General features: G+C 46.2%; 1 protein-coding gene across 2 annotated transcripts; it reads left to right on the forward strand.

Moving 5' to 3' along the window:
- Positions 1 to 4351: 4351 nt before the first annotated feature.
- Positions 4352 to 9496, forward strand: LOC136521703 (cleavage stimulating factor 64-like). Of its 2 annotated transcripts, none has more exons than XM_066515466.1 (7): positions 4352 to 5010; positions 5162 to 5239; positions 6184 to 6222; positions 6311 to 6844; positions 6930 to 7010; positions 8812 to 8985; positions 9120 to 9496. In XM_066515466.1, exons 1-7 carry the CDS (start codon positions 4915 to 4917, stop codon positions 9243 to 9245), a joined length of 1128 nt encoding a protein of 375 aa, XP_066371563.1. In that variant the 5' UTR covers positions 4352 to 4914; the 3' UTR covers positions 9246 to 9496. The 2 variants fall into 2 exon arrangements, with proteins under 2 accessions (XP_066371563.1, XP_066371564.1); XM_066515467.1 differs by having other exon boundaries at positions 6933 to 7010.
- Positions 9497 to 13168: the final 3672 nt, after the last annotated feature.

Below are 13168 nucleotides of genomic sequence, written 5' to 3' on the forward strand. Positions count from 1 at the left end.
AGAGCATCACCCGTGGAGCTTGCCAACTTGTGTTGCAGCCCTAGAAGATTTATAATCACCCCAAACAGCTAGTGAAATCATCCCTCATCTCAAGAATTCATTCTCTTGACTTGAGAACGAGGAAAGGGTTGAAAGAGACCCAAAGCCTTTGTGGCAACCTCAACAACGTGGACATAGGCAAGCCTTAGTGGCGAGCTGAACCACGGGATAAATCGGTGTCTTACTTGTGTTCTTGTGATTTGCATTGCTTTACTTGTGTTTGTGGTGATTCTAGGGTTTGGTCCCGATCTACTTGTGCTTAAGCTCCCGCTGTGATTCAAGTGGTGGAATAGGTTCAACACTACCCCAGGAAGCTCAGTAAATTAGCTGATCCAATATTCCTTGGGCAGTTTTTGAATTATAGTTCGAGCTTGTCTGCAGGTGCAGCAGTGCTGCATTTTTAGTGCGGCAGTGCCACGCCTATACTAACAGTAAGTTTGAGTTTTGTTTTAAACATGCCTATTCACCTTTCCCTGTAGACGATATCAAGGTCCTTTCAATATGTACCAGACTCGCTACATGGGGCCTGTTTGGTCGGGTGGCTAACTCCTAACCAGGCTCCAGGAAGCCAACTTTCTATCTGTTTGGTTGCCTGTAAATAGGCCAAAGCCAGGCCCCGGTAAGCCACTTTTAAGCCCCTAGCTTGGCTCCAAAGGACGCAGGGAGCGACCTTTCTTTCCTGGCCAGGCTTGGCTTAGCACCGCTGCCTATTCTCCGCACCACCTCCCTCGCGCTCAACCTTTGCTCGTCCTCCCTGTCGGCGCTCCTCCCTGCTTATGGTGACTGACTCGGACGACGCTCCTCCCTGCTGCTAGTGGCTGGCTCGGACAGCCTGCTCGGATGATGCTCTGCTGTCGCATCTACTTTGCATCTCCGCTCGGTCCAGTAGCTCGTTCACCCCCGTCTCACCAGCGTACGGTGCCGCACCCCCTCCCCATCTCCTCCGCGTCATATGGCGCCGCTCCTCCTCCACACCTCCTCCGCGTTGTACAACGCTGCCCCTCCTTTGCACCTCCTCCGCATCTCCTCTGCGTCGTACGTCGCCACATCTCATCCACATCCGTGGATCATCTCGCACCCCCGTCTGCTCCCGTTGCGCAGAGGTGCTTCTCCCGTCTTATCCTGTATGCAGAGGTGCTAACATCACCGATCATCGCGAGGGGCGGAGGAGAGGCATCGTTGGCCTCTCGCCATTGTCGCCTTGCCCACAGCGGTTGCTGTGCGGGACAGGACAGGGGAGGAGACGAAGCAGTGTGGCCAAGCGGAGTAGGGGAGGGGCATCAATGGCGTCCGCTAGGTGCTCGGCCAGGTGCTCGCCGATGTGCTCGCCCTGCTCCTCCTACACACGCACTAAATGTTCGATAAAACCCCTCAAAGGGGGTAAACTTACCAAGTCGAAGAAAGGGTGACTCTATGCAAAGTAAACCACATAACCAAACACATCATTTGCTTAGATAACGCAGAGAACCAAACAACTGGTCCTTGCCCAGGCTTGGATTATAGCCAGACTAGAAATAGGCCAGGAAACAAAACACACTTCATGTGTTTGGCTTCGGCTTCTGTTCTCACGTCGTACCTAACTAAGGCACTGATAAACCGAGTATTTGTTCACATGGTACGCAGCGTCGCAGCTAGAACCAGGCAGCCAGCCCACCAGTTTAGGCTTAAGATGGCAACGGGCTCCGTTCCTCGATCCCCCAATGGATGAAGAACGGATAGTTTTTTATGCTTGCGGGGAGTTAAACGGGACAAAAGACATCTTTGTCGGGTGTGGTGGGGATGAGAACGTTCTTTGCGCCCCGATCCCGACGGGGAACCGTCGGTAGTGGTATCCCATAGGCCTGGCCCAACATACGTTTACTGGTCCAATTAGTGAGCCCAATTATACGAAGTATTAAAAGCAAAAAAACACTTAGCGCGTGTTTAGTCGGTGGAAGTTTGGAATTTGAGCTACTGCAGCACTTTCGTTTTTATTTGACAATTAGTGTTCAATCATTGACTAATTAGGCTCAAAACGTTCGTCTCGTAATTTCCAACCAAACTGTGCAATTAGTTTTTTTCGTCTACATTTAATGCTCCATGCATGTATCGCAAGATTCAATATGATGAGTATACTTTTTGGGAATTTGGATGGGAACCGAACACGGGCTTAAATTGCTACTAGTCCCTAGAGTTCAGACTCCACTTGCCAGCCGCCGCACACTCCGAATTTTTTACTAGTTGGCCCTTTTTTCGAAAGTTTCTCTCAAATAGACCCCTGGCGGAAAGAATTCCAGAAATGGACCCTTGGCTTGGCGCCAGAGTGACTGGCGCCGAGCTCGGCGCCACGGTCACTGGCGCCGAGGTCCTGGGCACGGGAAAATGGCCTGCCAAGGGCTCGGCGCCAGAGTGACTGGCGCCGAGACACCTGCATTTAACCCAGCCTGCACTTCTTCCCCGAGCTAATTTTTGGCTAAGTCCCTAAATTTACCGTGAGATGGATATATAAAATTTTGACTAAGTCCCTAAATTTACCATAGGATGGGCAACTTAGAATTTGGCTAAGTCTTTAAATTTACCATGAGATGGACATGATGATATTTGAGCACTTAAAACAACATAGAAATACTTAGGATAAAAATGATCTAGGGTTCATGTTGATGAACGAGCCTAAAAATGTTTCTAAGTATTGGATCAATAGTTAACACCCTTTTTCATGATGCAGTTTTGACCACAGTAAAACTATAGTTTCTTTTCTAGATATAAAGTTTGACCTTTAATAGAAGTTGTAGTTTGAGTTGAGTACAACAAACTTTGTTTTTGGACCTAAACCTAAATCAGTTTGCGATATTTTATCTTCCAAATTTGTATAGCAACTCAATTTAATACCTTACTACGAGTTTGAGTACTCTCTGATGGCGTTTGGGGTTCCATATATGATGATGGGGCATTCATTTGTCTCAGATGCTTTAAATCATTTACTTACCTGAGTCCCTGTGAAGTGACAGGATCAAAGTCAGGAACGATTGCCAAGGTGTCGATGATGATACGCGATAATTTGCTTCATAAACAATCAAAATCAAAACATGAGCTGCAGATAAATTTGTACATCTCATATAAGCTACATTGTGAAAAATTGGAGAAGTAAATTTGGATATATATGTCAATGTGATTTTCAAATCTAGAATGTCAGCCACTATGCAAAATGTAAGCAGATATTAGAGCACATAATACCACAAAACAAATACGCATAGATCGTGGATGTGGTGCAAAATCCCGACTCACCTAGGACTCTAGAGAAGGAATCGCTTCTTTTATGCCCTGTTCTTCTTAACTCTATAGAAGCGACAGTGGTTAAACTCCTGTAACCTGGTCTTCTCTCTGCTGGGGAAGCCACAGATGACAGATGAGAGCTGCTGGCTGCTGCGAGTTCCTCAGGTCGTGGTCCCACCACCAGAGAGAATATGCTCAACTCCGACAAATAGATCTGTGATGGACAACCAAATTTTGTCAGGAGTTGTTGCGCTCTATTGAGCGATATGGTTGAGTAGGAATGATATGGTGTTTAACAAGGTTAAAGCTAATACTTCCATGACAACAAAACAAGTCTCGTCAAGTTTGGACTTAGCCACGGTAAAAAATCAGATCATCTCGTGGTAAATATACATATGTCCATCTCATGGTAAAATCACAGATTTAGACAGATTGTAACATATTCAAGTCACAATAAAATTCAATATGGCATTGCCATGGTAAAAATTCAAATTACATATCCATGGTAATTCTAGTCTCTAAGTCATAGCAAAAAATTCAGACTTAGCCATTTTTGCATATGTCTGTCCCACGATAAAAATCAAATTTGACAATGTCCAAGTCATGGTAAAAATCCAGGCTTAACAAATTTCAGCATGTTCATCTCATGGTAAATTTAGGGACTTAGCCAAAATTTTATATATCCATTTCACGGTAAATTTAGGGACTTAGCCAAAATTCTAAGTTGCCGGTGATTGTGAGGTAGGGTGAAGTGGCGAGAAAAAAACCCGAGACGGAGGAGAAATAAGAGGAAGAACGCTCGGAGAAGAAATACAAGCTGGGTTGAATGCAGGTGTCTCGAGCTCGGCGCCAGTAACTCTGGCGCCGAGCCCCTGGCAGGCCATTTTCCCGTACCCAGGACCTCGGCGCCAGTGACCGTGGCGCCGAGCTCGGCGCCAGTCACTCTGGCGCCGAGCCAACTGGCGCTGAGCCAAGGGTCCATTTCTGGAATTCTTTCCGCCAGGGATCTATTTGAGACAAACTTTCGAAAAAGGGCTGAATAGTAAAAAATTCGGCCGCACACTCTGGGTTCCTCCCTTCCGTGCGCGGCCTCGCCCCTTCCGCTCGCGGCTCGCCCCTCCCTTTCCGTGCGCGGCCTCCCAGTTCCGCCACCGCCGTGGCTCTCTGCGCCGCAGTTCGCTCCGCCCGTGCCCGTCGCCCCGTCCACCGCTCCGCCCCTTCCCTCTCCCTTGAAGACTCGAACTCAGGCCGCTCAGCTAGCAGCGAGCCAGCGACAGAGAGAGACAGGGATCCAGCGATAGCAGGGGGCGGGCACGGTGGCGGCGAGCAGGGTGCCTGGCTCTGGCTGCGACGCGCGAGCAGGGGGCATCGCAGGCGGCGCATCCGGCTGTTGCGGCATCTGAGGACTGCGATTCGTTCTTCTCTGTTGTGGCGCGATTCGTTCTTCTCTGTTCTGGCGTTCTTCTCCCTTTCGATTTTTCCTTCTCTGTGCTAGCTTCGGTTTTTTAGGTGGAAACCGAAAAACCGGCACCGAATTCGTCGGTTTTTTTGTTGTACCGCCGCCTCCCCGTTGTCCGCCCTATCCCTGCCGTCGTTGCGTCATCTCCGGCCGCTCCCACCTCCATGGCGTCGAAGCAGGCGGCTGCGGGCGAAGCCCTTGCGGTCCAAATCAATGGCATGTCCCGCTCCGAGATGTACGACATGATGTCCAAGATGAAGGTGCATCCCCACGCCGACCCAAATCCCCAAACCCTACCGCAGCCCTGTTCCTCTCTCCTCTCCTCTGTCTCTCTCCATCCACCCGTTTGTTCACCGATTTCCTCACCGTTTTACTGATGTTTTTATGCTATACGGCGCTTGCCCCTCGCAGAGCATGATCGACCACGACCAGGAGACGGTGCGCCGCATGCTTGTTGACAACCCGGAAGTCGCCCGCGCGCTCTTTCGGGTGAGATTTTCTGCCGTGTGAGCTCAGTTTATTTTGCGTTTCTTAAATTAGGTGCCTCGGCTGCACCCGCTCGTGGAATCTAGATATCTGTCGGGCTTTAGGGTTTTGTGGGTTGTGCAGTCGTGTTTGGTAATTTGGAAATAGTCATGTTCATTTTACTTGTATAAATGTGGCTATACTTGTTTGACGGCATTAGCTTTTGTGTTCTCTGTTCTTCCAATTGGGTCTGGTCCATTATAACTCAAAAAAAAAAAAAGGAATTCATGAACCTCTGTAGTGAAAAAATGTTGGTTGCTTTTTACACCATTCAAAAGAGACTTTTGTAGTGATTGTTACCTTTGATTTGAGTTTTGAAATTGATAAATAAATTATTTTATGAATCACTTGGTAGCATGACAACAATGCGTTCACTTCTAGTCCCTCCGTTCCAAATTATATTTCACTTTAGAATTATCTTATGTCAAACTTTTCTAACTTTGACCAAGTTCATAGAAAAATGCATCAACATATACAATATCAAATTAGTTTCATTAAATTCTCACGAAATGTGTTTTGATCGTGCATTTATTTGAACTTGCAGATGATATCTAAAAACTTAGGTCAAAGTTAGAGATGTTTGACTTAAGACAGCCAAAGTGAACTATAATTTGGAACAAAGGGAGTAGTTGTTTACCTGAGAAAACCTTGGATGAAGATAACCGTGTTTTTTATGTACTAATGTTAGCCAGCAAACTCTATTAACGCTGAAGTCACTACTTGTACTTTTCTATTGTTCTCCAACTGTTTATTTAGAAATATTCTTGTTCTAAGACCTGCCTATACCATTGTTCTCCTGGCATAATATGTCTTGATGTCTAACAGCAAATCTGTTTACTTCTTTAACTGGGTTTGAATTTCTATATGCATTTCAAGAATTAGAAACATATATGACTTTCTTTTTGCAGGCGCAAGTGGTCCTTGGAATGGTGAAAACACCAAAAACTGTATGTAAACTAAGTTCTTGAACTTCTCTTAACATTAATATGCTAATCAGCAATTGAATTTTATTGTTGCATGCCCTCTGTCCTACAGGCACAATCTTCAGACATGGTCCCACCAACAGCATTGCCAACAGCACCTTCCTCAGTCAAAACTACTGCACCAGATCATGTCAGCTTGCCTCCACCCCCATTACCTTCTAACCAGCAGAGTGTTGCTCAACTTTCTGCCCCGTTTCCATCTGGCTTGTCTAATGTGGGATCGACGATGGACATTCCTACTATTTCAGCAAACCCACCACAACCAACACAAGCAACAGGATACCCTATCCATCAGATGCCTTCATCAGCTCCTCAGCCATCTCAGCATCCAAATATGGCCCTGTCTCATGCTCCTCCACAGTATTCCAATCTTCCATCACATATACCTATAGTTCATAGTCAGCCACAGCAACCTTTGCAAAGTCCTGCAATATATAATCAACAGTTGCAACCACCTTTGCCCCAATTGTCTAGGCCACCATCTATGCTGTCCTTTGCTCATCAGATGCATCCACAAGTACCAAATTCATTTGGGTTGACTCATGCAAATGCTCCGCAGCACATGTTACAACAACCGATGTTTCATGTAAGATTCTATGCTGAATCCATATGATCCTGATAACTAGATACCATGCTCTGCATACTGATAGATGATGTTTGGAATTTCACAGCAGGGTGCAAATCCTCAAACTAACTTCCTTCCTGGTCAACCACCTTTGCCTAGCCAGCCACCACCACAGCAGCTGTACCAGGTACAATTTGTTGTCTTCTAAAGTATATCATTATGTTGCATTGGAGTTGCTGTATTTGCCTTTCCAAAGAAGTTAATACGAGTATCTTCCCAATTGCATTTGTGTTTGATGAAGATTCAAGTTTGTTAGGAAAAGTTACATTTAGGAAGTGCAATGAAGTGATCACTTTCTTTATTGTTGTCATCACAAGAGTTCTTGGTTTGGAAGAACCATGGCCAAGCTTCATGTTGGGTCTGAAGTTCTAACATATTTGTCTAGTTATATGCGCTGACCATTTTTAAATTCTCAGTATTTAGTAACATATGCTCAAAATGTTCTTTGGATTTTTTTACCTAATCAAATTGGCATCCATATGGAACCTGTATAATGATTCTTGTTATGAAAATGAGCTACATATTTGCTTAGCTAGGTTCTACTGATGTTTCCTTGTTCTAAGTATCATCTGGCTTTCCTTCCCTGATTATTGGTGCATATAAAGTTCAAAAGTTTTGCCATTGTTCTTAGGCCCATGCCAGGCACTACTCTATTCCTAAGGGCATAAATACAACAAACGTATACTGTACAATCTCAACTTTTATACGATTGGCCCTTTTCATGTTTTGACAATTTCCAATCATGATAATACACCATAGTTCTTGTGCCCCAGGAACATGAGAAATACCACAAGTACATGAAAAAAATCTCAAAAAAAACCTAGCAAATTTCACAAAACACTAGGCACTTTTGCTTCTTGTACTCATCTAGATGCAAAACGAAGAAAAGCTCTCTTGGCTTCTCATCATTAATGAATGGGACTTGTGATGTAATGATATTGATGGTAGAACCCTTAGTAAAATAAAGATGGACAAGGATTTCCTTTTCCATTTAAAGTTGGTTGACCTGATTGTTTCTCTTGGGTGATCTTAATTTGATCACATGTTCTGCAATAAGAAAAAGGGCAAGGGTTGGATTCTTGGAGAGCATAGTGTTGATAGAAAGGCATGAGCAGGTTTTACTGGAATGCTAAGTATCAAAACATTAACATTGCAAACTTGTATGTGATGATGAAGAAAGGTGATGAAAGCACCTGTGGTCAATGGCAAAAGGATTATTGGCCTTAATGATGTGGATCATAATGAGTTATCTGTAGGGAAAATGTCTTCAAGCTCAAGGTGCACGGGGAGGGCCAAATAACAGAACTGTAGTTTCCCGCCTGTGTTGCACCCAGATGGGTGAAGGAGCAAGAAATACGGTCTTGTGTCATATACTCATCAGCTGTTGTGTTGCAATGTCACCAGTACATGTGTCTCTGTGTTGCTCAAAATAAATCTGGTCGTCTCCTTACCATCTTTCTCAAGGAATGTACATACACACTTGACAATTCTTAAATGCTTGTGAAATAAATGTTCTACCAGTCTCCTTCACATTGTCCTAAGAAATGTGTATGGCTTTGCCAGTATAGTTGGTTCTTAAAGAAATGCTAGACTACTAGATGTCTGTTTACTTTCTTGGCTGTTTAGTCACCACTATAATATCATCTAAGATGTTTAGAGATTTTGTGGCTAGTATATAGAACTGAGATCACTGTTCTTGGAATATGTCCCCATTTGTGCACATATATCTCCGTGGTGTTTCATATTTTCTTTCAAAAAAGAGTAAAGGAGGAAAATTCAACAAGCTTCAACTACATATGGTCCACTGAAGCACATGCAACTGATTGCAAAGATAGTCTTGCTGTTGTACTCTATGAGTAGTTCAGTCTTTTATGTGATTTGGCGACCATGGTTCAGTGCATAACCCTTGTAATCTATCTGCTCAACAGGCTAGTTCACACTACAATACACAAAGTACGACTCCAATGCAAGTTGATAGGGGTGCTCCCTGGGGACGGCCCCCAGAAGCTCTTACCTCCGGCTCTCATTTCCCTGGGCAATTACATGGGTTGCCTGGACAAATGGCCCAAGGAATTGGTGGTATCCAGGCAGGCCAAGCACCTGTAAGTGTCTTCTGTTAGTATTTGGGAACAACAATTGTCTGTATTCTTCGTTAAATTTTTTTTGTTGTATTACCATTACCTTCCTATGTTTTCTCCTGTCAGTGTACTTAAGCCTGGTTATATTGCTCGAGCAGCTGACACCTGAGATGGAAAAGATGCTAGTCCAACAAGTCCTGGGCATGTCCGCTGAGCAGATTCACATGTTGCCTCCAGAACAACGACAACAGGTTCTTCAACTACGAGACATGCTACGGCAATGATAGATCGTCAGTTGACTGGGTAGAAAAGTTTCAGTTCGTTTTACCCTTTTGTATCACCTGATTGACGTCCCGACTAGCCTGCAGCCTACCTTGGAGATGCGATTGTAGAATGCTAGATTGCTAGGCATTGTCGTCATTTATAGAAATGCTTGTTGCTTGGGCAATGTGTTGTCCTATCGACTCACAGAACGGCATGTTTTGGTCCTATTTTGCCGCTTCAATTTCAAGTCGTGTTAGAAACTTACGATGTGCCCGCCCCCGCCCCCCCCCCCCCCCCCCCCCCCCCCCCCCCCCCCCCCCCGGCTCCGCACCAACTACTAGGATGCATCGAGACGAACCTTGCTAAATTAACTTCATCTAGAAAGAACACTATTCTAGGTTTGACTTAAACCATCTTAAATTCGACTAAGTCTATCGAAGGGAAAAAATTGTTAGTATTTCTGACTCTAAATAAGTATATTATATGAAATCATTTTTCCTATATTTTAGGAGCTTTACTTTTTGTTATTGTCTAGATAACAATTAATTTTGTCATTGTTTGACTATAGAAAGAAAATGTAAATCAGTATCTCTTATGAGTTGTCTTTCGAATTGTATTAGTTGATTGTTTATGATTTGTGCTAGTTGGTTGTTTAAGATTGCCTTCTAAAAAAATTGGGCACTTGAAATATGGCAAATCCCTTATCAAATATATTCCATTTATGTAAGTCTAATGATATTTATTTAGTATGAAAAATATTAATATATTTTTATATAAATAAGTGATTGTCCGTGCGTTGCAACGAGAACCATAGAAAATTACATCAAAATATCTGGTAGCCAAGCCAAAATCAAAATCACCATGATAATTCAATTTTGCACGTGAGACAGTAGTTTGAACATTTGGGTTGAGGCAAAGTTTGTTTCTACAACAATAAGTACATGCTCACATCATAGTCCCACAGAATTATTATTGTACTATGTACTGTCGAGCACTTACAAGATGCCAGTTCTTGGCCGTCGGTCTTCACTTGGATGGAAAACCTGCTCAACATGACCCAGCCTCATTGCGAGGAAGGTGCATTGAGACATATTTCCTGCCCATAGTGTTTTAAAAAATGGCTTTACCGGTCAGGATTGGTGTCGGGGACCAATACTAGGGTACCCGAAAAGGATGAGCTAATAACCATCAACGTTGATTCATCCGAGCGGTCAAGAGCGTGATCACACCTCTTGATGGGCTCCGCCTCGTCCGACCACCGAGCCCATGGGCTCCGTCTTGTTCGACCCCCGAGGGTTAGGCTCCGCCTCGTTCGACCCCCGAGGATTGGGCTCCGCCTCGTCCGACCCCGAGGGTGGCTTCGCCTCACCCGACGTTTGAGGGTTGGCTCCGCTTCGTCCGACCCCTGAGGGTGGCTCCGCCTCACCCGACGTCTGAGGACCGGCTTCGCCTCGCCCGGCGTCTGAGGGCTGGCTCCGCCTCGCCTGATCCCTCGGACATGGATCCTAACGGAAGCTCACGACAACCACTACGGTACAGAAAGTACAACCCAAGGTCAAAGTTCTGACATCGTGTAGGGAGCGGTCACATCTCAACACGACCCGTCCCCACGACATGTCATTCTAGGGAACTCACATCGCCCACAGTGACAGACGCGTGGTCACTATGCTTCCCACACCTTGTACGACCGCTGACCAGCATACTGGTTCACGGCGTCGCCCGCTGGGGTGGAGTGGGACGTGACGACCTGCTGACAATGCCAGGGCATGGCCCTGTCAGCGGACAGACGCCCGGCGTGGAGCTGTCCCTGTCGCCACCTGTCGTGTCAGCAGGGCCCGCACAGAGGAAAAGAAAGGCCCAGCGACCTTGAAGGACTTTCTCTGCCTCTCGTTCTCCTTTTTTCTCCTATTGTAACCTGTGCTTTCCCTTGGCCTATAAAAGGGAAAGTAGGACGTCCCATTAAGGGACATCGGTTCACCACACCGCATAAGATCAAGAGCACCAGCATCGAACCTTGGACACATAGCTGAGCAGCGATCGAGCTCTCGACACCCATTTGTTCTTTCCACCAGAGACTTGGGACCTGTCCCTCTCTCCTCCGTTTGTAACTCCAACTACGAACTTTTTAGTGCTAGTAACACGAGCAGCAGCAATGAACTGGACGTATGGACATTCAGCCTAAACCAGTATAAATCTCGTGTCCTCTTAGCACACCATCCGAGCCAGACACGTAATAAAACAAATTTACTCGTTGGTGTTTACTCGAAACACCGACAGTTGGCGCGCCATGTAGGGGCCTTTGTGCGTCTCGACATCAACACCAGGCCCCGAATGGCTAGTCACGGCATCAGCTGGTTCCCGGGCGCACACGTGCGCTTCGGGGACCTAGACTTCATCGTCACGATGGAGGGAGAGCTGGCACGGGCGTCCGTCGTCGTTCAACCCCTCCACTCCGCCAGCCTCGATGCGATCACCGAGGCGCTCGAGGAGCTATGGCTGCGTACGCCAGAGGCCCGCGCCCCCAATAGCGGCCAGCTTCTCGACTTCGACTATGGGAGGTTGGAGCGTCAGCTCGACGTCTTCCTAGGACCCCAACCATCCTGGGAGGGTCTGCACCACCTCTCGTTCGCCAACATCATGGCGCAGCTTACCAGGGGAGAGCCACTCTCCCCGGAATACCTCATCCGGAGCACCCCAACAGTGCTCCCGTTCAGTCTCCGCAACGCCGCAGAGACCGTTGGCCACCTTGTGGCGCAATGCATGATTCCATCCCCAACGAACAACGAGTTCGTGAGGGTGATCGAACACGTCGCAGAGTCTTTCCATGACCTCCTCGTAGAGGAGCCAGAGTTGCCCTCTGGCTCTGACTCTAGTAGTGAAAGGTCCTAATGGCTAGAGGGGGTGAATAGCCTATTAAAAATTCTACAACAACACTCAACAAACCGGTTAGACAATTATGAGGCGAAGCAAGTGTTGCGCTAGCCTACTAAAAATAGCAAGCCACCTACCACAATTCTAGTTTATATAGTTTCTATCCACACAATAGCTATGCCACTACACTAAGTTGGTGTGCTCTCAAAGGCTAACTAAAGAGCCACACTAACCAAACTAACAAGCTCTCACAACTAGCTACACTAAAGAGCTTGACAACTAGTTTGCGGTAATGTATAGAGAGTTAGCAATTTGTTTATACCGCCGTGTCGAGGAAGGAGCCAAACAATCACAAGAATGAATACCAATGAAGACCAATCACCTCGGAATCAAATGATTAACATAATGATTTTTTACCGAGGTTCACTTGCATACTGGCAAGCTACTCCTCGTTGTGGCGATTCACTCACTTGGAGGTTCACGCTCTAATTGGCATCACACATCAAACCCTCAATAGGGTGCCGCACAACCAACACAAGATGAGGATCACACAAGCCACGAGCAATTCACTAGAGTACCTTTTAGCTCTCCGCCGGAGAAAAGGTCAAGAACCCCTTACAATCACCGCGATTGGAGTTGGAGACAATCACCACCCTCCGCTCGACTATCCTCGCTGCTCCAAATCGTCTAGGTGGCGGCAACCACCAAGAGTAACAAGCGAATCCCGCAGCGAAACATGAACACCAAGTGCCTCTAGATGCAAACACTCAAGCAATGCACTTGGATTCTCTCCCAATCTCACAAAGATGATGAATCAATGATGGAGATGAGTGGGAGGGCTTTGGCTAAGTTCACAAGGTTGCTATGTCAATGCAAATGGCCAAGAGAGTGAGCTTGAGCCGGCTATGGGGCTTAAATAGAAGCCCCCATGAAATAGAGCTATTGTACCCCTTCACTGGGCACAACACGGGGTTACCGGACGCTGGACCTCATCGTCTGGTCACACGATGCGTGCCACGTGTCCCCTCTCTTCAAATGTTGATCGCCCAATCTCAACGGTCAAGTGACGACC

This window comes from Miscanthus floridulus, chromosome 18, assembly GCF_019320115.1.
Source record: "Miscanthus floridulus cultivar M001 chromosome 18, ASM1932011v1, whole genome shotgun sequence".
NCBI classification, from domain to species: Eukaryota; Viridiplantae; Streptophyta; class Magnoliopsida; order Poales; family Poaceae; genus Miscanthus; species Miscanthus floridulus.